Source organism: Globicephala melas, chromosome 1 (assembly GCF_963455315.2).
Source record: "Globicephala melas chromosome 1, mGloMel1.2, whole genome shotgun sequence".
In the NCBI taxonomy this organism is placed as follows: Eukaryota; Metazoa; Chordata; class Mammalia; order Artiodactyla; family Delphinidae; genus Globicephala; species Globicephala melas.
In genome coordinates this window covers 109,756,324-109,780,935 of record NC_083314.1, presented here as the reverse complement: position 1 = coordinate 109,780,935, position 24,612 = coordinate 109,756,324, and the positions used below count along the sequence as shown (strand labels likewise).

The window sequence follows — 24,612 nt, the reverse complement described above, 5'->3', positions numbered from 1 at the left end:
CAGGCTCCGGATGTGCAGGCTCAGCGGCCATGGCTCACGGGCCCAGCCGCTCCGCGGCATGTGGGATCTTCCCGGACTGGGGCACGAACCCATGTCCCCTGCATCAGCAGGCGGACTCTCAACCACTGCGCCACCAGGGAAGCCCCCTCATTATTTTTTTAAATTGGTAATACAACTATACACACTTTCTGCATCTTGAGATTTTCTCATGTTAGCACAAATAAGAGTTTCCCTTTCCACTTCAGTGACTGTAGAGTATTCCTTTGTAAGTGTGTCTCAGGATTTACTTCACCAGTATGTGACAGAGAGACTTGAAAGTTGTTTCCAATCTTCTGGAATTACAACAATCCTTCAACAAATATACTACTACATAAGCCATTTTTAATTTGGGTAAATAAATCTGTAAGATAAATTCCTAAATGTGGACTTCTGTATCAGCAGTATTTGCATTTAAATTTTTGGTATATATTTGCATCAGTTTGCACTCTCCCTAGCAAATATCAGAGACCGCCAGCTTCCTGGAACTCTTGCTAGCTGGTGCCCTGTCCAAACTGTACTTCCTGGCCCATCTGAGAGGCGACACAGGTACCTCCTAATTTTACCTTGTACATCATTTATAATCAGTAAAATTGAACACATTTATTCTCTTGGTATATTTTCGCACATTTAAAATATTGTGTTTGTTGCTCTTTCCTCACTGATTTATAAGGGCTCCTTATAACTTAATGAATTGATCTCCATGACTGTATCATAGATTACGACTGTTCTTCCTCTTACCATTTGTTTTTTAGCTCTTCTTAACACTTTTCTATAATTAATCATTATCCTCCAACTTGTTTTCCATTTCTTTAACTTAACTAATTCTCAAAATTGTTTGTTCTTTTTGCATTTCAGGCCCTGGTAATCACTTTAGTAATTCTTTGGTAATCAGTTTTTATTTTTAAACTCCTCTTCAACAAAACTGTCATGAAAACATATTTAAAAAATGAGCTACAGTGTTACACTATTAAAACATAAGAAGCCTTTCAAGATATACTTAATAGGGATTCTCAGCCCTTTTCATAGCCTCACTGAGAAATTTCGTTCCCATACCAAATAATTTATAATGCCCAGGTAGTACTGCAACTAATGCCATGCTAGCCACATCAAGGACCTCTGAAATATTTATGGACTTATTATTTTTAGTTATTTCAATGGCTTCGTTTAGTTGTTCTATCTCTTTATTTAACTCTTCAGCTTGCTTTTTAAATCCTTCTGTAAGTAGTTCTTCTTGCATCTGTAAAAAGGAGAGTCCCTTTTGAAAATAGCCCAAATCAAGATTTTGTATCAAACAACTACAGCAGATAAGTACGTGTGTCTACTTCTATAATACCTTAGATGCTTTTTGACATTTGTCTAACATTTGCAAATGTTTGGACCTGGGTAGTGAAAGCATCCAGGGTTTAGAGCTTCCCAAGTTCCCTCAACACCATCTCCCTGGGCACAGAAAAGATGGGCCTAGGTCAGACCTGAAAACTACCCCAGGACTGTGTTCCAGCCCTAATAATGCACTTTGGGAGGGAATGTAGGTGAATTCTAAATATTTGTCAGTTTCATTGAGGTAGGATGACCACACATATGTCACAAAAATGGCACTGCTGACTGTCTTTAGGACACTGTCTATCAAACTCCAGGTTGAGGCAAAGAATGCATTTACTCTAGGTATTTAAAATGAATCAGGCAGACCTGGAAATGAATGCAGCAAATTTTAGAGCTTTCAGAATCCAGTATTTCATACCAGGCACAATCTGATACTTTCAAGAGCAGATGGAACTATTCCAGGTCTCTGATGGTTGTACCAAAATTTCTAAGGACTCTAGGACTGAGGTGCTATTCACTTGGGGGCAAATGCGAGCCTATAATCACCACAAACAGCAGTCCAGGAGCCTGGGCCATGTTATTTGTATGCGCCAAACCCTAATACTACAGAAGGTGCTGAGTCTTACAGAGGTAAGTCTTCAGTGCGACCCACATCTCTTTGATGTTACAGAGAATCATATGTCTTTGGATTTCCCTCTGGGATCTGACTTAAGGTCAAATTTCTGTTCTTTTATTCCTGAGAGGCTAGCATTTTGTCCATCAGGCCCTGCCCAGGCCCATCCAGACTTACCTTCAGCTTGTGGTTCAGCATTGTTTCCAGCTCTCCTAGAAGGTATTCTTTTTCCCTAGCCATCTTCTCTTCCAGTTGGATCATGTTTTCCTTGAAGCTTCTCTCTTGTGCCGCCATTTTTTGCTCCTCTTCATTCTGTTTCTCTCTTAGCAGCTGCTGGTCCCTCTCAGCTGCATGCTTCTTAGCACACTCAACTGTTTCACAAGAGTTTTAAAGAGGAAAGAATACAACAGTTATGCTGAGCTGTCACCTCCTTAGCTCAGAGATAAAATGACTTTAAAATGGTGGGAAGGAATCTGAATATTCCTACTACCACATCAGAAAACATGCTTTAGCATGTGATGCAAAGGCACTGATTGGATGTACATGCAACCCAAACTCCCCTGGTTATTTCCAGATGTAGCAGAGAGGTTCCACAGAAGGAGAGGAAGCTGCCGTGTGAGGAAGTGTTTGTTTTCACACCTGCCAAAGGGAAGCACAAGAGCCACCTTTCCCTTTGTGAGCTCAGCCCTCCCCTGTACCTGCCAAGGCCTTGTCCCGATCAGTGAGGGCTTTGTCTGCCTGCAGGATGGCTTCCTCTACTCCTGCCTGGGACTGCAGGAAGCTCTGGAGGACTTCATTTGCCTGAGGACACAACAAGGAGCAAAGACTTGTCAGGCAGCAAAAGATGTAGTGTCTTGCTGAGGAAATTATTGTTCAGTAAACCTACAGATTGGACCCTTTAACTTCTCCATCCTTTGTAGGATCCCAAAATGGTTACAGACGCCAGAATTATGTGCAATTCTACAAACACCCACCCTCCATTGTGTGCAACTCCTATATCTGCACATTGTTTGGCTTCCGACTAATGCTCATCTACTCTTTCTTTATTACAATTTCATTTATGGATACTTCAACTTGTAGCTTCTATCGCCTCTTCCAGGAAGCTTTCCTAAGCTTTATTCTGAGTTTTGAATGACTGCCAAGACCTTACATTTGCCCTATCAGCCCTACCACTTGATGACTGTGTGATCTTAGGCAACTTAGTAAATTTTCCACACCTCATATTTCTCAGTTTTATAGTGGGGATGACAGCAGTACCTAATTCATTTTTTGGGGGGAACTAAATTGATTATCTTGGCGATATGGTAGAGCAGAAAGATCCTGAGCTCTCCTCCTCTCACAGGCACACTGAAGTCACAACTATTTGCAGAACGACCATTGGTGAAAAAGACAGAACCTATCAGAAAAGATCTCCTACAATTGAAGATATAAAGAAGGAACCACAGTGAGATGGGTAGGAGAGGTGGAGTCTCAATATAGTCAAATTCCATACCCCCGGGTGGGTTATTCACAATCAAGAGAATGATTACAACCTCAGAGGTTCTCCCAGAGAAGTGAGAGGTCCGAGCTCCACGCTGGGCGCTGCAGCCAGGGATCCAGCACCAGGAAGACAATCCTCCAGAGCCTTTGGCTCTGAAAGCCAATGGGGCTAACTTTCAGGCGTCCCAGAGGGCTGTGGGAAATAAAGTCTTAACCCTCAGAGGGTGCACTCTAAATCTCACATGCTCCGGGACCCAGAGAAGAAGCAGTAATTTGATAGGAACCTGCGTCAGACCTACCTGCTGACCCTGGAGAGTCCCCTAGAGAGGCAGAAGGCAACTGCCGCTCACCCCAGAGACATAGACACTGGCAGCAGCCATTTTTGGGAGCTTCCTCTACCACATGGACATTGGTGCTGGCATTTGCCATTTTGGAATATTTCCCCTAGCTTATTAGCCCCAAGACCCAGCCCTGCCCTGGTCCAGTGGTCTGCAGGCGCCAGTGCTGGGATGCTTCAGGCTAAGCAACTAACTGGGCATGGACAGAGCCGCACCCACCAGCAGACCTCCTGAGCCCACCGTCGCCTCTGGACATGGCCTTGCCCACCAGAGGGCCAGGGACCTGGTCCCACTCACCAGGCCACAGGCACTAGGCCTGAAACCCCCAGGGCCCTTTAGCCAGAGACCCTGGGACCCAGCTCTACACACCAGGAGGAAGATACCAGTTGCAATAAAACCTCAGTTTCAGTCTGCAGGGCCAGCCCACCCACTAGCAGGCTATATCCTGCCTTGGGACCAGCTGGGCTCAGGCCTGGACCAACATGAGGCCAACAGAAGCTTCAAGACACCCCAGATCCAGCAGCCCAACTGGCTGTACCCAACTGTGATCCAACACATGCTCTTGGACTCCTGGGCCCTGCAACTGGACTCCAGGATCTGGCTCTGTCCTCCAGAAAGTTGGCACTAGCCCTAGGACCTGGCCTCACCCACCAGTGTGCAGGCAACAGTCCTGGGGTCTCCTGGACACTTACTCTGCTACCCAGAAATGCAGCACTAGACCCAGAGCCCCCCGGGGTTCCACAGTCAGCCTCCTTGTGACCAGCAGCCTCTGCACAAAGCAGGACCTGGCAACCAAATGAACCAAAAAGACCCTCTGACTCCAATCTTCTGTTCTTTCCCACTCCCATTACCCCTCACCTTAACTCCTTTCCTGGGAACCAGTTTATAGTCCTGTTCAAACTTGCTCCTTGCTTCTAAGTAGAGACTGTGTCCTCCAGGGACAAAGAAAGTTCTTCCTGAAATACTTGTCATCAAGGATTCTGAAAGCTTCTTAAGCTCAGCCTGACAATGTTTGACAGAGGCCTCTTCATTTTGGATCATGAAAACGTCCTTCTTTTTCTCCACGATGTCCTGTCAGGGAAATATGGGGAAATCCAATAGAAAGAAGCTGTTAGAGGGAAGGTCCAACTGTGATCCTCTTGGAAGAAGTAGTCTGACAGCATCAGGTACATGAGACACAGAATAATAGATGTGGAGTCAGGAGTCTAGTTTTAGTTCCAGTTCTGACAAACTCTTTGTGTGATTTGTATGAAGTCCCTTAAATCCCCTGGGCTCAGTCTCAACATGTGTGCAATGATGCAGTTGGCAGAGGCAAACTACTACTTTGACAGTAGTAGCACTAATAGTGATCCATCCATCAACAATGAACAATGAAAGTACAATTATGAATGGAAGTAGGGTTTCCTCTTCAAACTTGGGTGCTATGGATAAAAATATGTACCTAGCAAATCAACTTCCTACTAATGAATTAAGTATACACTGAACAGAGTTTTGAACTCTTTCTGAATTCTTGTTTCATTGAGGATTTGAGTGTGTGAAATTATAGGAACAGAAATTTTTTTGCTTGTACTTCTAAATTACAATTGAGCTGGTTTTACTCTGTATGTACTAAGAGATCTTTGTAAATTATAGGATGGTCAAGGGAGACTGAAAGTCAAACTTTCAGTGAAGGTGCCAATGGTAAGCAGAATTATGATCTCCAAGAGCTCTCTCTGCTGGTGTCCACACTCCGCATAGTTCCTAGACTTGTGAAGATGATGAACAATTATTCTGTGTTTAGACTATATTACATGGAACAGGTTGACTTTAAGAAATGGAGATTACCTAGGTGGGCCTTACCTAATCACAAGCCCCTTAAAAGATGTTTTCTCCAGTTGGTGGCAGAAGAGGTAGTCGGAGAGATTAGAAACAAAAGAAGGAAACCATGCACCACTGCTGGGTTGCAGATGGAGGGGGGTTCCCCAGAGCGTCCATGTGAGTACCAAGCCCACTTGAACCTTGTTTTCAGCTATGGTACAGGGAGCAGAATACCCATAGACCCTGGGCTGGTATCTGACCTGAAGAACTATAAGCTAATAGATGTGTGTTGTTTTAAGCTGCTAAGCACAGTGTAATTTGTTTTGCTACAACAGAAACTAAAAGCCCAACTTTTAGAAGAGAGATGGACTGTAGCCTGTAGAGCCCTATCACTCACTAGAATCTAAACTCCTTATATGATGAGAAGCACATGAACCATGGTGTCAAAAGGGGGAGTCTAGGTATCATTCCAGAAGAAAGGAATCAGGAGGGATATATTCCAGAGCACATTACCACCAGCTTCTTCTGGAATGTCTGCTTGTCATCCTTGAAGGAGCACTCCATGAAGATTGCAATGGCTTCCGTCTCACAGGCTGCGTGCACCTCCAGAAGCTCCTGGAGCGTGTCCGTGGGGAGCCTCAGTCGCTGGGCCATCTGCTCACCGTAGTGGTCGGCTGCCTTCTGCACGGCCGCTGAGTTCTCATGCTCAGCCAGAGTTATCACTGCGTTCTCCAAACAAGGAACTCCTCCACTGTTGATGGCATCTATGTAGGCCACCACCAGAGTCCCCAACCCTGATTGAGACATGATATTTATGAAATGGAGAGAGAATTCTCACCTGTTTTAATAGCTTTAGAGATTAGCATTCTAAAAATCACTAAAATTTTATTGAATTTGAAGTTTTCTTTTCTTCTATCTATTCTTCTCCTCATTTTCTTCATTCTTGTAGCCTCCTCCTTTTTGTTCTATGAACCCCTTCTTTATAATAACATCACTGTGTCTCCTATTCACTCTACCTTTTATGGTTCTCAAATTCATCCCATTACAATATTAGCCAGATGATTTCAAACGATATGCTCAAGGGTCTCCCAGAACACTTTTCCCATTTTTATACAATAAACCTGTAAGTAAATTACATTACTTGTGGGCACTATTTGTAAATGAAAATGCCTTGATGAAAATGTCATCAAGAATTTCAGGGCAGTGACACAAACATTAAACCAAGCAGGGCCCATCTCAGCACATTACACTGTGTGACTGTCCAGGTTTCATGTCCGTGAAGCCAGCCCTGTACATAAGATTGTATTTACATTTGTTTCTCAGACTCTCAATGAGCTTACATGGATTCATGGACTACTATTCATTTTCCGATTCATGTAAATTCACAAAATATCTTGCATATCCTCACTCGAAACACTTATCCCGTCAGACACCTCATCACCATGAAGATTTCAATCTTTAACTTTTACATCATTAGTGTAATACTTTCATGAGATTTGGTAGCCTTACATAGGCTTCTTTTAATGAAGAAACATGCATTTACATGTGTTGCATGAACATACATCTTTCCAAGTTACACAGAGAAGAAATCACAATTGCTGACAAACCCAGAGTGCAATCACAACTTCATCACACACACTGAACCACAGAGAGACATGCTGTAGCAAAGGAGACTCACCTCCTCCTGTGACAGTGATTCTTTCTCTTAGGGTCTTGGGCTTTGCATGGGTAAAGATATATGAGCAGAAATGGTTTGATTGCTTCTGGAAATTCTCATCCAGTTGTTTATCTGGCACTTCCTCAATAATGGAGTAATAATGTTTTGTCACTTGTAGGCCGGTCAAAGACAAAGCACTTTCTTTTTGGAAAAAACTTCCTGATACATTCTCTGGGCATGTTGGAATTTTGGATTTGGGGACTCCTGCCTGCAGGAGTGGAAAGAGAGCAATCACTGAAGGAACAGCTTTCAGGTGAGGGGGCTGAGGACTTTCATTTCTGTGGATCTTTGCATCACTGTAACTACTGTGCCTGTGTATCTCCTATTATTGAATCACGCAAATCAACCTTATGCTAATCTATTCAGGACATGGAAAATCCCCCGCCTCCCGCTTTATTTTTGTACAGAGCTAAGAGTGAAGGAAGTACTTCTGAGGACGAAGGGGAGGAATCCATTCCAAGTGAAGAAACTATTGATTATTTTCCTTACCCTTCCATGGCGTGCAGTGTATCAACTATTTATTAGATGTTTCTTGAATGATAGACTAATCCAAGAAATTGTCAGAAATATTTTTCTGACATTACAGTCCCCATGTCAGAAATGGCATGTAATGTAATGTAATGTCAGTAATGTAATGGTAGACATAAAGATATTTATGATATTGCTGATAAAATAACCCATGGAAGACAAATGATACTCAGGACAGTAAAGAGAAGATTTATATATCAGAGTAAAAATGTACACATACTATGAATATGTTTGGAGATTACTTTAGCATACACCATCTCACGGTAAGGTTAGCTTAAATGAAACTAGGAGACCTCATCCAACCTCTGCATCATTTTACATTGGACGTGACTATCATACAAAGGGATTCTGGGCATATATCAGTAGTTCAACAAATATTTCTTGAAACAAAGAATAAATGATTCAATTTAAAAATGAATATTGCTTCTAGGTATCACCCATTATCCTCTCTGCTAAAATAATCTGAGTAACTAATTTATTATATTAACATGACATATACGGTGTTAGGTTCTAGAATGAAGAGTGTGATACTATGAGGAAGAACATATTATGGGTCTGACAGTCTTACTGGAAGGACATGGCAATGCTTTTTTTTCTGAACTCTTTATTGTATAAATAGCCTATCTATCAATATGAAGGATGTAGCTACGTATGCTGGTAAGATACACCGTGTTAAAGGTATTTCAAAAATTAGTTCTTTTGTTTATCTTGTGATTCTGTGTTTCCAATTTGATGGGTTATATTTCTCAAATAGGAAAGGAGAAGCACTTAGACTTAATATGTAATATAAGTATGTGAGCCTTTTTTTCCCATGGTGTCCATTTTTCTAAAATCATTTGGTCTAATATTGGATTATAAATTTCCTCTGTGAGCTTAAGCTCTGGTCACTGGGGTTTTCCCAGTAACAATAACGACTGAAGCCACACCCACCAGTCATTCACCAAGCACCATTAGCATGGCCTCAATCCAACCCCAAATCAAGATTGACATCAAGTGCTGAATGTCAGAGCTCTGTTGATCCCATCTCCTACTGAACCTTCCCCCACCCTGGCCCTACTCTGATACCTGGAATCAACTTCAAGGCGTTCTCCAAGTACTCATCTTCAGTGATGGGGTATCCATCTAACTCCAGCTCCAGCATGAAATCCCGTACAGCCCAAACAAAGTCTGGAAAGAAACTCACAAACTCGGCTGAGTTCTGTACTTCATCAGAGCTGGCAGAGGCTGTTGTCCTGATTAGCTCTGTTAGTTCAGTCACGTAGCTGGGATCTTAGCTAAGGAATGAGAAGTGCCCTCCAACACAATTTCCAGATCTCAACCCCAAACAAGTTTTATCAACATTCCCTTTTGCTCCATTTTCCCTTCTCATCAGCCATGAGAAAGGAGTCATGGGAAAGAAGAAACAGTGTCAGTTGTTATTCCCATAAACTCAATGAAACATGGTGGTTCAGTTCCTGGAAGGATACTGCAGCTGCTCCAGGGCCTGGTGGTTGATGGTGTTCATACTGTTGTAGACAAAGACGTTGCTCAGAAGCACGGCCAGGGCAAAGATCCACGAGTCATTCTTGGAGTCACCCTAGAAAGTACATTGCATCAGGGGACTGAGGACACCCCTCCTCATTCTCTCATTCAGTTGTTCATTTACTATAACAGCTGTCTTGTAACTCAATAGTAAGGCAAATAACATACATTTTCAAGACAGTGCTAAATGCAAATCTTTCTGGTGTTGACACTGACACCTCTCAGGGCCTCAGTTTCATTAGCTGTTAACAGAAGGGAGTGACGTGAAATGTGTCAACTGTTTAATACAGTGCCTGGAACACAGAAGTTATGCAGTAATAAGTGGGCCATGATTCCTTTGCACTTGTTTTCTTGATCATGGGCTATAATAGGGACTAGTGCTATTCAATTAAATTCATCATCTATTCTTTGTGCGTTTAGAAAACAGCAGATACTGCATCTGCTTGTGTGGATATAGAGTTTCATATGAGAGTCCCTGCCCTAGAGAGATGGAGGGGCAGATATACCTGGGAACATTTAAATACATTCAAGATGATAAACCACCAGGCATGGAACCAAGTATTAAAATGTAAAAGACAAAGGGGCAATTCCCAAAAAACAGAAAAAGTACTCTGTGCATTCAGAGCAAGAAGTGAATATGTCTGACAGTGATACGATGGTATTAAGACGAAAATAGCTGGGCTTTAAAGATTTGACAGAATGTGGATTTGTGGAGCTATAGGGATCGTGCAGGTAGAAGGACCCACCGAAGCCGATCACAATTGCCAGAAAGTATGGTCATATAGAGGTATTATAAGGTTACTTTATTTGACTGAAGTAGTGGTTACCCATGTGGTAATAGGTGATGAGGCTGAAAATGTGATTCAGGACAAGTCATGAGTGACTTTGGAACAGATGATATATACTACCAAAATACACTACATGTAGTAAGGACAGCACGCAGTTCCGCTCTGTCAGTTTGCAATCTGGTGTGCTTTAGTTCCCTGACAAATGCAGTTAGATAACAAGAAGAAGATTATACAAACTAAAATCTAGTAGGAATCAGTAGACCATCTTGGGCTGACACTGAGGTGAGTATCGAATATTTCAAATCTGGATTTTAAAATTCACAATTTCTTGATGCATGCCCCAACCCTTGCCTGCAGTGATGAAAGCCAGAGATTCACTGCTACTACTTTAATTTAGACGCAGATTAATATAAATAAGGAGAAAAGACTGATTGCAAGTAACACTGTGAAGACAAAATACCTACTATTATCCCATTTACATTTTTATGGTGGGTCTAGCTCATGTTTTTATAGAATTCATTGAAGGATTCATCTTCAGAGCCCCGAAACTCAGAATAAAATGTTCCTGGTATAGTGGAAGCTTTTCTGGAGATTTTAAAAATAGTTTATTCACTGAAAACATATTTTCATGATTCCTACCTCTAACCCCATATACCTTAACCTGTAGAGCCAGTGGACTCCATGGATTATAGCTTCTACCAGGATGTCTTCCTGAACCTGAACAGCTGGGGTAAGGTCTCACTTTTTTTGTCCATGGCTCCCTGTACTGATAAGACTGCATATTTCTTATCTTCCCAACTCAGCCCTGGGCCCATACCTCACTCACTGTGATAGAAAAGCCCTGGAATTCAGATGCCCAATAAATATTTGTTAACTTGTATCTTTCACCCCACTGTTAAAAATAAGGCGATCTATCCCCAATAACGAAAGTATGATCTTATTAAAGAATAAATTCAAGGTAAGAGATTTTAGCCTCATTATTCTTAATTGGATTTGCAGTTTATAGGAACATGTTATAAAAGTTGAATTGAGGTGGGAAGTTGAGGCGTCAGTGGAGTATCAAGAGCTTACTGGACTCCCCGCCTTACCTTTTCCACATCACCCAGGCCCTCGGTGTCCAGAAGGACCAGGGTGTGGCTCTCCTTGGAGGGGTGGGGCACGCACCACATCCAGATGCCCTTAGTTTCAGACCTCACTGTGGAGCCCAGACGGAAACCTGCAAAGAAAGAAGAGAAAGCAGTACACAGTAAGAGCAGATAGTCCAGGCTGCCCAGCGGTTACTTTGGGTAAACTTGTCGGAAGGTGAGTGCCTGTCTCAGAGGAAGGTGCTTCCATTTCAGCAAGGACAGAAAATCCAACCTCTGTACACATTCAGAACCTTCTCAAGAAGCACTTTGTGTCCCCTATTCACCTCCTAATATTAATGGCTCCAACTGTGTCACATTCCAGAAATAATGGTAGCTCTATTAACCTTTCTATATTTATCTGCCACTGAAGAGCTCCCTTCTCCCCCACTTTCTGATGGACTTTTGCCAGTGAGTGGTACCAGCAGGAGATCAGAAGTCAGCCTCCTGTTCCCCTGGCTTCCACCCTGGTGAGCCACAGTGTCCCAGTGTCTCTGTTCCTCTACTTTGGTCACATGTCCTTTCATTTAGCTCCAACCGGTAACTCTGGTCTCTGCCACATTCTGGAATCTACATGTTGCCTCTTCACACTACAGGAGTTATAAAGGCTGCCTGGCCATTGCTCCTGCCGCTCTCTGGCTACTCTGTACCTTCATTGGTTCCCTCTGGCCTGCTGGTGCCCTTGTAATTGTCCCTCCGTTAAACATCTTCAGTTATCCTTTAAATGGATTATCTGTGTCCTTTCAGGACGTGGACTGATAGATCAGTTTTTTTAGTTTCTTTTCCTCCACTTCCTCCTTGCATTTTCCTCCTTTCTGTTCTCCTCTTCAAAAAAGGATGAATTCTTTGTTCACTGACTCACGTGGTGATATAATAGAAGGGAAAGCAGAAAAGACCTGTGAGAACTGCTTGCTTTTCTTTCCAAAGGCTTAAGCCCACAGGGGAAGAGGATATGAGGTACGTGCCTTGGAAGCTGCAGGTAATGGATCTCGTCCAACAGTCCAAGATTTTGACCATATGCCATGTGCCAATGCTCCCTTCAACTGAGAATGGAAATGGATATGATGAAATACCTAGGGGAGCCTTGTTCAGCATGGCTCAGGGCCCTCGATTGCCACATCCTGTGCGTTCTGCTCAGAGAGGGTGTAAGACCTGAGATGATCTGCACTCTTCTACATCGTGATGGTATTTGACTGCTTGCTGATTAATACAGAAAAATCTGAACTTCCCCAGGTAGAAAAGACAAGGTGTAACTGGAGCTCATCAGTGCAAGTTATGTGGGGTGAAGAACAGGCAAGAAGTCATCACAAGGAGAAAGAGTAGTGACTTGGTTCTGCTAGCCGACTTTGGGTGCTAACTTTGTTTGCTTGTTTTTGTTCTTCCTGTAATATGACTGGGGTGGTGAGTCACAATTCAGGTGTTTTAAAACAAAACTAGTTTAGGTATTTCCTCAGTAAGGGAAATCACCTCCTTGTTACCTGATGTAATCTCAAGTAGAAAAACAAGAATGTTGTTGAAACCCCTTGTATGTATCTTTTTCTGAGAGTTCTCCAATCTTTAATCCCTCCAAACATGACCCATTTATTAATTTAGGCTGTCAAGGAAAAGTGTCCTCCCTGATTGGTGATCAAGTTCCTCTCAAAGAAAGACAAACATAAAATGTTTTGTTTGAAGCCAATAAGAGATTGCAAAGCAAAAAAGAGAGAGGGAGAAAGAAAGAAAAAAGAGAGATGGGGGAGAGAGAGATACAGAGACAGAGATAGTTTGAGGGAGAGAGACAATGAGATATTCCCAAGGATCCTTAGAGTTTAGTGGACTGAGGTTCTACCCACTAATTGTGCTGAGCCGCTGGGCCACAGAGGAAGGCATTAAGAAAGAAATGGTGTGTGGTCTTCTTAGAACTGCCCAACAGGACATAGGCGGATTGTCCTAAAAATCAACAAGAAACAAGTCAGGCAACTTGGTAGGAAAAAAAAAACGCTTTTGAAATAGGAAATGCAAATAGCAAATATGTGACAAGGTGCTTAAGCTTATCTGTAGTGAGGCAAATAACATGCAACTACACAGACACCAGATCAGCAAAAGTTAAAAAGTGTTTTTACCAAAATTTTGGAAGGATGTGGATAATTCTAAATGACTGCTAATAAGCATATAAACTGACATAAAGCATAAACGGCTTTAAATGTTTGATAAAGCTTAAAAGGTTTAAAAAGCTTAAAAGGTTTGATATTATCTAGAAAGGCTGAAGACATAAATACTTCTTGATTCAGCAATTCCACTTCTGGGTATAACATAAGGAAGTTAGTGTACACGTGCACCAGGATATAGATGGAAGAATAATCATGAGAACACCATTTGTTGTTCATCAGCAACAAATGGATGAATAAACTGTGGTATCCTCTGTCAGTTGCAAAGTACAAACGAGTGAAAATAATTGCAGACACATAGGACAAGCTAGATGAACCTCATAAACTTCTTATTGAGAATATGAAGCAAGATCCCAATGAATATCAGAATGAAATTCCCTATATAAAGATTAAGGTATTTTTAAGAAATGTTTACATAGATTGTAAAACCATGTTTAAATAGGAAGAGCGAAAGAATGCACCATGAAAATCAAAACATTGGTGAGCTCTAGGGAGGGTGTGAGAGGGTGTGATTTGTGCTTTTGGGTGCTGGTGATGTTTTATTTTTTGATCTGGGCGGTGATTGAACAGATGATCGCTTCATATTTATCAACTTTATTATATGTATATATATTTTTATGCACTCTTCCGTATGTTTTAGAGTTCACATATTACAAAAGACTAGTTAGACAAAGAGAAGGGGTATAGTTTATCAAAGTTTTGCTGTGAAATTAAGCCAAAAAGAATGCATGAGATATGGGATATAGGGATTTTACTGTCTGTTCTTCCTTCCATCCCTTTTTAAAAATAAGACATGTTGAACAATATTTGTGTGCTGCTTGGAATGACTCTGGTTTAAAGCCAAAGTGAGGAAGGAGAAAGGAAGGGAATAACGGTTGAAGATGAGCCCCTGAGCAGATGGCAATGGATCAGGACGAATGAGGTGGCTGTTTCCATGGGGTTGGGAACACTTGATTACTGGACAAAAGAGTGAACATTGTGGGGAGATGGGTTTGAAGTTATAAATTTGGTGGTGAGAATTTGAAGTTTTCTTCAGTGGGAGGGGTTAGGCTCTTTCTTAACATGACACTAGAGGAGGATGATCCACAGCCTGTGTTATCACTGCTTCCAAGCAAATGGTCCTGAACAACACTAAACGACACTCACCGTGGTTCTGCCCTGCCAGGCGGTTCATCAGGAAGGATTTTCCCGTCCGATACAGCCCTGCAATGGCCACCACCACCACAGGCTGAGAAATCTGGTCAAGAATCTTCAGTGCTTTTGGATTTACTGTCAGCTGATTGTTCTGGTTTTCCACCAGACGGATGGGGTCCATCATGGTGGATCCAGATGCCATGGGAAGCTGTAACCCAGAGGAACGACTCAGTAAAACACAAGATCCACAAGTTATCTCTCACGATGCACATCAGGCTTCTGCGTTTGGAACTTATATATCAATTTTCTATGTTTTGTATGCTTCTAAAAGGTAAGTATTTAGCCTAGTGTGCCAAGGTCTGTACAGATACATTATGTACATCATCTTATCGATCCTTACATGAACCCTAAAGCAACCTTATCCATGTGATGCAGTGAATAGAATGAGAGAACAAAGCATTGATGATGGAGCCATGAGAACACTAACATTTTGGGGGCACGCAGAGGCAGAATGGAACATGAAGGAGATGAGGAATGACCAGAGACAATTTCTGGAGTTCCAGAATGATTTGGTCACTCATCAATTGCACAAACATTTATTGAGAACCTACCATGTGCTGGAGATTGCTTTAGGGGCTCAGTATCAAACAGTGAACAAAATGGGTCCAAATCCCTGCTTCATGGAGATCTAATCTAGTGGAGAAGACAGATAATATAGAAAGTGGAAAAGCAAAATACATGTATGTATATTAGAGGATGGTAAATGATCAGAAGGAAATGAGAGGGAATGGTGTTTAGAGTGTTGGGGGTTGAATTCACATAGAGTTGAATCAGGGAAAAACTTGCCAACAAAGGAAAAATGAATGTGATTGGTGACCTTGATGAGGATAGATGCACTGAATCGGTGGGAACAGGCTGGAAGAGGAGTTACTGTGAGGGAAAGGAGACACAAAGAATGCAGCTCTCCCTCAAACACAACAGGACAGACCTTAAAGGTACCTAACAAAGTTGTGCATGCAAGAATGAATTTATTAACTGAAATTACAGGACATTTCTTATTATTTAAGCCGACAGGGAAGAGAGGCAAGCAACCAGGGTGTTTTAAGGTCTGCCTACATATTTTCCAGTCTCACATCTGGGCCAGGCTCTACTTTAAATGACTTCATCACAATGATTGGGTGTTTCATGATCTCAAGAGACAGACAGCAGTCAGAGAGTTTTAACTGTCCCTTTATTTTCTCAGACAATACTAAGCAACATCCACATGTTCCCATACTTTACTAGCTGTGTGACGAATGGAAAGATTAATTTCTCTGTGCCTCAGGTTTCTCTTCTGTAAAATGGTAACCCTAAAAGTAAAATTCAGTGTGTCATTAGGGTCATTAGGAGGGTTAAATATCTCATAATGCTTACAATGCTCTTAAAATTATGCTGGTACATAGTAAGTTCTATATAAGTATTGTTTTAAAATTAAGTGTCTCTGAAGACAGGGTAATTTCTGAATGAAAGTGGAGGATTAACTTTGGCCTGAAACAGTGACACTTCCCTCCCTGGTTGCAAGCAAGTGGGAGGACACAGCCCATGAGGAAGATGAGCAGGTAGGGGAGGACCAGTGATAACAGCTGAGAAGTGATAACACGGATGGAGGGAGAGACAGGCTGGAGGAACTCAGAGCTGCCCTGGGATGTCCAAGTACAGGTTCTGAAGTCCGGCTGCCAGGGTTCAAACCGGAGGGTTTAAGTCACTTATTGTCTGTTGAGATCTTGAAAAAGGAAGTTACCTCCACAGCCTGCATTTTCTTATCAGTTTATAAGTAAAGCAACAATTCTTGCCTGATTCATTACTGTATAGCTGGTAACAGATAGGCTATCAATTATGAAAAAAGAATTTTCCTGGATTCATGTACTATTTCAATAATCAGCAATTAGACATTGCGTTATAAAGTGTCAATGAATTCTGTAAGCTGCAAATTGCCAAGAAATATAAGGTACTGTATCTAAAATCTTTTTATTAGAAAAAACATGAATTTATTTAACAGCCTTCCTCTGTACAATTTCTTTTCTTTTTCTATAGTGGATTGGGAGCAGAGATGGGGGAGTAAAACATGACCTTTTACAACTGTGTTATGTGTTAATTAATAAAGGGAAACCTGGGGAATTCCCTGGCGGTCCAGTGGTTGAGACTCTGAGCTCTCACTGAGGAGGGTGCTGGTTCCATCCCTGGTCCGGGAACTAAGATCCCACAAGATTGGGCCGTGCCCCACCCATGCCCATCACAAGGAAACCTCACTCACATGGAGTCAGCAGGCCAGAAGGGGGAGGTCTCATGCAGAACTACTGCCTGGAGGTCAGTTACAGGAAGAATTGTCAATTACAGACCCCAGGGGAAAAATCTTCCACGGGAAGGAGTCATCAGGGACAGTCCCCTATAGGAAAAGGTGAACATTGCCTCTCCTACAAGAATTGACTACCCGGCAACTCAGTCAATGAGAATCTGTCATCACCCTGAACTCTGACTTTTCTTTACAAACCAACCTTCCCAGCCCCTTCCTTTTCTCTATAAAATAATGTTCTTCTTTGTTGGACTTGCCTGTGGCTTTTTCTATAGTTTGCTTGTCCCAAGTTGCAATTCCTCTGCTATTCCCGAATAAACTCACTTTTGCTGGTAAAATAACTGTTTTATTTTTAAGCTGAATAGCTATAAGCAAGAGAAATTGTAGAGCTTATTTCTGAGATTGAATATTGATAAAGCTTTGTGTAAGTCAATGAATCTACAAAGATTCTTTTTTAATTCAAAGTATACTGAGGTACCAAAACCAGAAGCTTTTAACTTCAAAACTAAACAAGTGGAAAAGAACAGTGCTACTAGATGGCAGAGGCAATCAACAGTTTCCAAAGGTTACTGTTCAGGAGAATTATCTAAAGTGATAGTTAACATACCCCAATCCCTGTATTTTCAGCAAGTCCAGAAATTATTCTGATGCGATTAATGTTTGGGCCACACATGAAAAACAATGTATGATAAACAAACATGATTAGACCTTAACAGTTACTAATCGTTTTTTTTTAGTGAGAGTGAGATTGAATTATTCCGTATAATACAGTTCTGTAGTATTCGGAAAATCAAATGTTAAGACAAAAATAATGCAGGGTCAGTTTAGGATTTAAATTGTCTCTACGTCAAGGACCATCTTTTCCCTGTTTCTCCAGTGCCCAGCAAGGCGCAGTCAGGATGTGTCCAAGGAGGGGAGGAGGGGCTAGAGGAAGGGACTGCACCCAGCGCCCCTGCAAGGGGCCGGGGGTTTGGGCCTTCAATTCCGAAAAGTACTTCAGCCCCCTTTCCTCAGACGATATAGCATGCACTCCTCCCTCTCCCATGCAGGGCTTTTTGCTGCAGCCCTGCGTAGATGCTCGAGGAGGAGCTGCGCACCCCGGCGACACGCCTGGCAGCCGCCCCGGATCCAAAAGGAGACGCTGAGCTGCCCAAGCAACGCGCCCGCTGGGGCGCACACCCTCCGCGCGGCGCTGGCCTCCGCGGCCTCCCCTCCTGCAGTGTGGAACCTGCGCTGGGGGATTTATTGTTGTTATTTAATGGAAATGTGCTTGGAAGGTAAAGTTTAGCAGCAAACTTACGTGCCGCGGTTGCGTCCGGGGTCAAGTTAGCTGCTCCGGCTTGCCCCTAGGGTTCCTCCTGCGTCTGGCTCCTCTGGAAACCGACTCATTTAGAAGCTGAAAAGCCAGCCGATTATGAAAAGCCTTTCTGTTATGGGTTGGGTTTATGAGAAACAAAATCGAAATCGAAAGGACATAAGGACACGGCTTTTTTTCTTTTTCTTTCTTTAATGGAAGCAGGAACCCGAATGAAGTCGGGGAAAGACAGGGAGACAGGGATTCCTCCACACCTGGCTGGGTAAACCCAACTTTGTCCCTTCTCCACAGGTGGCTTAGGTGTCCTTGACCCCATGGTGAACGTGGCCCAAATAATGGTAGGATGAGAGAGTTCAACAGACTGTCTCTCAGGGGCGTCTTTGTGAGAGAAGAGGTTTCTTTATGAATTTTTCTTCACTTGAAAAATGTTTCATTTGTTCATTTCCTTTCTCTTTCCTTTTTAAAGAAGTGTTGTTTTTTTTTAACCGCGGTGATTTTTTTTCCTTAGCAAGAAAATTACGTGTGTGTATAAAATCCATGATTTTATAGCCCAGACATATTCACTATTATTTTGTTACAGTTCTTCTTTTCTTTTCTCTTCCTTTCTTTTACTAGGGTGCATCCAGATTTGGGGGTTGGGGGTTGGGGGGAGGACTGTTTATAATTTGAGGGTGGATGCAAATTTGGGGGTTGAGAGTTGATTCAGATTCCTTCCATCCTGTTCTGTATCCTTTAAGGCATTGTACTTACCTACAACTTAAAAACTTGACTGCTGCTGTTAGGGAACCAGGTTCTTTTGCTCGAGGAGCTGCAAGCCAAAACACTGAGACGCTGAGGTTTGCAACGGGGAAAAATTTTATTTGTGAGGCAACCCAGTGAAGAGGCAGGAGAACAAGTCTCAGGTCTGCCTCCCAGAAGGAGAGGTGTTTGGAATACTTAGGGGACAAAGAAGCAAGGTGGTCTTAGACCTTGGGGAAAGGTGATCGGAGGTAGGGAAAAGGTGAGGTAATTGGAGTTCTGTGCAGGCTTATCTGAGTTGCATGCTTCTTCATGGGATGCCTGTGCAAATTCAGGGAGATTTGGTTTGAAATAGGTTGGAGAATTTGGGGCTGTGATGACAAAATTCACCTATGGGACAAGCAAGTATATTCTGTGCAGACTCTGATCAGCCGTATTGGTTTCACCTTGTTTCAGCCAGTTTTGTTGTATTACAAGAGGAGGGATTTTCGATCTGTTCCCTTATCTGCTGTTCTGTAAGATAAGCTCAAGAATTTGTTAGTCACCAGTTTCTGTTACAGGTTTTTAACCCTATGGAGCAGGGTTTCACTACCACATCTGTATTTCAGACTGTAGTGAGGGGAAGGAAGGACAGGGAGAGTGTAGTCTCAAAGTTCTATGGCCAAGACTCCCCAAGAGCAAGTGCTTTGACACATATTCCATATGCAGACTTATCTAGCTTCAAAAGCAGCTAGAAAAGTATAATAATCCTTAGCCAGATTGCCCTAAGCTTATTCTGTAAAATAGAATGATACCATACTTGAAGGTGCAAAGCATGTTATAATTCTAAAAGTATATGCAACAATATTGGGGACAGATTTTTCTAGAATCTTGAGATGAAACTTGGCAGATTCAAGACAAACCCAAGCTGGGAAAATTAGCATAACCTCATAATTCCTGAGCCACCGAGATTGATTTAGGGGGAGATTGAGCACATGACCTAAGGCCAGATAAAGTTAATCCTTTCTCAGTTACCTGGATCCAAGAAATTTCTCTCTTTTTCTGTATCACTCTTGGTCTTCTTCTGACTCTCTTGATCTCCTGTCTTCTGTTTTCATTAACTTTTTGTTGTTGTCAATGAGGGTATAAAGACGTGTGTTTCAAGATGAAGACTGTAAGGCCACTTAGGTATGTTTGGCTCTGAAACATGATGTATATTATTACTTACAAAGGGGTAGAATACATTTGGAGTCTCACTTCCAGCTTCCATGGTTGTAATTGCTTCAGGAAAAATCCAATAATATTGGAAAAGGAAGAATGATTAAAATGGGTTCCTAAACTGAAGGCAGTCACTGAGACTTGATTTAACTGAAATGAAGTGTTTTTCAGTTTCTATTAATTTAACTCCAGAAAAAGTGGTCTAGCATCTTGTTTTCGAAATTGTGTTTATTTGTCACCTAGTGTACTTAGCTTTGGGTCTAGTGAAAACTCTGAGAGGAAGAGTCTCATTTTCACATCCTGCTACTCAGATGTTAGTGAAAGACCACAGCTGTGGATGGACCAGAGTTCTAAGCAGCTCAAACAAAGGCCAAGCATACAATAAACATGGAGTCAAGCAAAAAACAAAACAAACAAAAATACATACCAGTTAAAACTATGCATTATAATGAGATAAGACAAGGAACAGAACAAAAATCAGGGATAAACCTAATGTTAGAACAATCAGACAGGGCGTTTGAAATTGCTATTATTATTATGTTGAAGGATCTAGTGGAAAGGTGAATAACACACATGAACATATGTAAAATTTTTCAAAGAATGGACACTATTAATAGAGTTAAATGGAAATGCTATAAGACTAAAGCACAGTATCAGTGATTAAGACTTATTTTAATGGAATTAACAGAAAAGATGTGGACAAGTTGGTGGAAAGAATCAGAGAAACTGAGATAGATTGATAACAATTAACCACATGGAAACACAGAAATAAAGAGAAAACAAATTATAACTGAGTGTTCAATAGCTGAAGACACCTCACAGGACAATGCCAAGAGGTTTATTGTGCACATAATTGAAAAAAATAAAGTAGAAGTAAAGAAAGAGGCAGAAAAAATGTTTGAAGAGAAAATGTCCCAGAATTTTCCAAAATTAATAAAAGACAAAAAATGGCAGATCAAAAGCTCATAGAACCCTAAGGAAAACAAATATAAGATAAATATGGCTATGCACCTCACAGACTAGCAATAGAAACCAAGCATAAAGAGAAAATCTTGAAACAACTGGTGAAAAAATAGAAATATTACATACAGAGGAACAAAAACTACGATTGGAAACAAACATTGCTAGAAATTATATAAGCTAGGAGAAAGTGGAATAACATCTCTAAAGTATTGAATGAAAAATGTCCACCAGAATTATTTACACAGTCACAATGTTTTTAAAGTGAATGCAAGATAAAAACTTTTAAAGTATAGCTTTCGAACACTTGTATCCTGTTGGTGGGAATGGGAATTGATGCAGCCCCTATGGAAACAGTATGAAAGTTCCTCAGAAGACTAAAAATATAACTACCATAGCAAGGGAGTTCTCTTGGGCCTCATTATAAGGGCATTAAACTCATTCATGATTGTTCCGCATTCATGAACTAACCACTTCCCAAAGGCCTAACCTCCAAACACCAGCACATTGAGCATTAGGTTGTCAACGTATGAATTTTGGGGAGACATACACATTTAGATGGTAGTAGAAAAGTTCTCTAGGGAAACCAAAAGACAACAGGGAGACAAAAACAAAAACAGTAAGGAAATTTTAGTTCCTGACCCCACACCCACAACAAGTGGTAAACACAACCTAACCTCTAGACAGATAATGTAAAACCTCACACTAAAGGCATATTTACCTTAATTCCTTTAAACCTATTAAATCACGACAGCTTTCAAGAAAAAATTATGAGGCAAAAAACATAGTCTAAAGAGACGAATCAAGTATCAGAACCAGACTCAGACATGGCAGAAATTTTGGAATTGTCAGACAGGAAATTTAAAATAACTATGATTAACATGTTAACAGGTCTAATGGAAAAAGAGGATAATGAAATGAAAGAACAAATGAGTAATATAAGGAGAGAAATGGAAACTCTCAGAATCATAAGGAAATACTAGAAACCAAAAACATGATGACATAATGAACAATGACTCTGATGGGTTCATCAATAGACTGGACATGGTTGGGAAGGACTCAGTGAGTTTGGAGTTGTGTCAGTAGAAACTTCTCAAATTGAAAAGCACATCGTATTCAAATTGCAGAAAATCAAAGACAAAGAGGAAATCTTGAAAGGAGCCAGAGGAGCCAGAGGGATAGAATGCCTTACTCATAGAGGCACTAGGTAAGAATTACATCAGACTTTTTAGACTTTTCTTCTTGCTTGAAAGCATACAAGCAAGAGGAGAATGGAGTGAAATATTTAAAATCTTGAAAGAAAAAGGAACAACAAATTAGAGTTCTGTATCTACTGAAATTATTCTTCAAAATGAAGGAGAAATAAATACTGCATAGTAACAAGTTGGCCTTCCTCTCTTCACTGGCATGTTATCAGAAGAGGCAACGCCACCACCACCTGGTAGTAAGGAGATCATCTCCCACTGGAGTCGGGGGGGGGGGGCACATGGGTCAAAGTAACTAGGCATTCCCACCCTTTATAGACAAGTTGTTATCAGTGGAGGACTAATGGGACCCACCCCCACCCAGCAGTAACAAGGAACCCCTCCATCCAAGGCATCCAGAGAGGCTGAAGTGGGAATTTACACTCACCTCACAGTAATGGTACGGCCATTACTCCTCTTTCTTTGCCAGCAAATAGGATCTGATTTCTTATAAGAGGTCACTGGACAATTTAAAGTCTGCTCTAAAAATAGAGTATTATCCAAACTATCAGAAATAAAGGCTTAGATCCTAAAATGACCAGTCATTATATAAACAGAATGTGAGAACATATTCAACTCTGAATTGAGACAAGTTGGGCAAGGACTCAAGAATTCTTTCCCCCTGCCTTCTCTAACTATCTCAGTCCCTCTGATTAATTTTTGTAAATGATAAGATTTAAATTTTATCTTGTTTATGAATGTAAAATTCTGGTATCCATTTTGGAAAAATACCGGAGACTTTATTTCCTATTAATATAAGTGAAATTAAAAGTAAAAGTAGAGTAAGGCTACTTTGAAATAGGACTAAAGTTCAGAGTCAGCTCCTTTTTCTCTGACCAAGAAAATCCAGTTATTATCAGGGAACCAAAATTAGTTCCGGGGACAATTGAACCTCAAAATTTTTTTGTATGAAGTAACCAAATTTCCTGCTTATCTTTTTTTTTTTATAAATTAATTTTTATTGGAGTATAGCTGCTTTACAACATTGTGTTAGTTTCTATTGTACAGCAAAATGAAACAGCCATGGGCTTCCCTGGTGGCGCAGTGGTTGAGAGTCCGCCTGCCGATGCAGGGGACACGGGTTCGTGCCCCGGTCCGGGAGGATCCCACATGCTGCAGAGCGGCTGGGCCCATGAGCCATGGCCACTGAGCCTGCGTGTCCGGAGCCTGTGCTCTGCAACGGGAGAGGCCACAGCAGTGAGAGGCCCACGTACCGCAAAAAAAAAAAAAAAAAAAAAGAATCAGCCATACATATACCTATATCCCCTCCCTTTTGAACATCCTTCCCATTGAGTTCACCACAGTGCCTTAAGTAGAGTTCCCTGTGCTATAGGTATGTAGTCTTTTGTTATCTAATTTATACATAGTATCAATAGTGTATATGTGTCAATCTCAATCTCCCAATTCCTCCCATCCTCCCTTTCTCCCTTGGTATCCATACATTTGTTCTCTATGTCTGTGTCATTATTTCTGCTTTGCAAACAGGATGATCTATACCATTTTTCTAGATTCCACATATATGCGTCAATACACGATATTACAATACATTGTTGTTTACTATAGGAACGATGCCGTACAGCAGATGCCTAGAATGTATTCCTCTTGCTCACCTGAAACTTTATACTCATTGATTGGTAACTTCCAATTTCCCCCTCCCTACGGTGCATGGCATCACCATTCTACTCTTTGATTCTATGAATTTGAATATTTTTGATACCTCATATAAGTGAATCATGCAATCATGCAATAATCATGCAATATTTGCCTCACTGTGACTGGATTATTTCATTTGACTGGACATTTCATAATGTCCTCAAGATTCATTCACGTTGTTCCATATTGCAAAATTTCCTCCTTTTTTAAAAGACTAAATAGCATTCCATTACATGCATATACCATCTTTATCCACTAATCTGTTTATGGCCATTTAGATATTTCCACAATTGGTTATTGTGAACAGTGCTGCAATGAACATGAGACTGCTGATACCACTTTGATGTCCTTATTTCTACTCTTTCAGGTAAATAATGAGAAGTGGGATTGCTGGATCATATGGTAGCTCTACTTTGAATTTTTTGAAGGTACACCACACTGTTTTCCATAGTGCTGAGACATTTTGTATTCCTGCCAATGGTGTGCAAGAGTTTTCTTTTCTTCACAGTCTCACCATATTTGTTGTCTTTTGTTTTTTTGATAACAGCCATTCTAACAGGTATAAGGTGATATTTCATTGTGCTTTTGATTTATATTTCCCTAATAATTTGTGATGTTGTATATGTTT

The 24,612-nt window shown here is 41.2% G+C and overlaps 1 protein-coding gene across 1 annotated transcript; it reads right to left on the bottom strand.

Moving 5' to 3' along the window:
- Positions 1 to 279: 279 nt before the first annotated feature.
- Positions 280 to 18,271, bottom strand: LOC132593784 (guanylate-binding protein 4-like). The gene is given in 12 exon segments (XM_060287535.1): positions 280 to 1,276; positions 2,150 to 2,343; positions 2,671 to 2,773; positions 4,648 to 4,860; positions 6,100 to 6,380; positions 7,265 to 7,391; positions 7,393 to 7,511; positions 8,897 to 9,093; positions 9,298 to 9,407; positions 11,229 to 11,356; positions 14,558 to 14,753; positions 18,178 to 18,271. Coding segments are annotated over 11 exon segments (1,902 nt in total). The 5' UTR covers positions 14,748 to 14,753; positions 18,178 to 18,271; the 3' UTR covers positions 280 to 1,036.
- Positions 18,272 to 24,612: the final 6,341 nt, after the last annotated feature.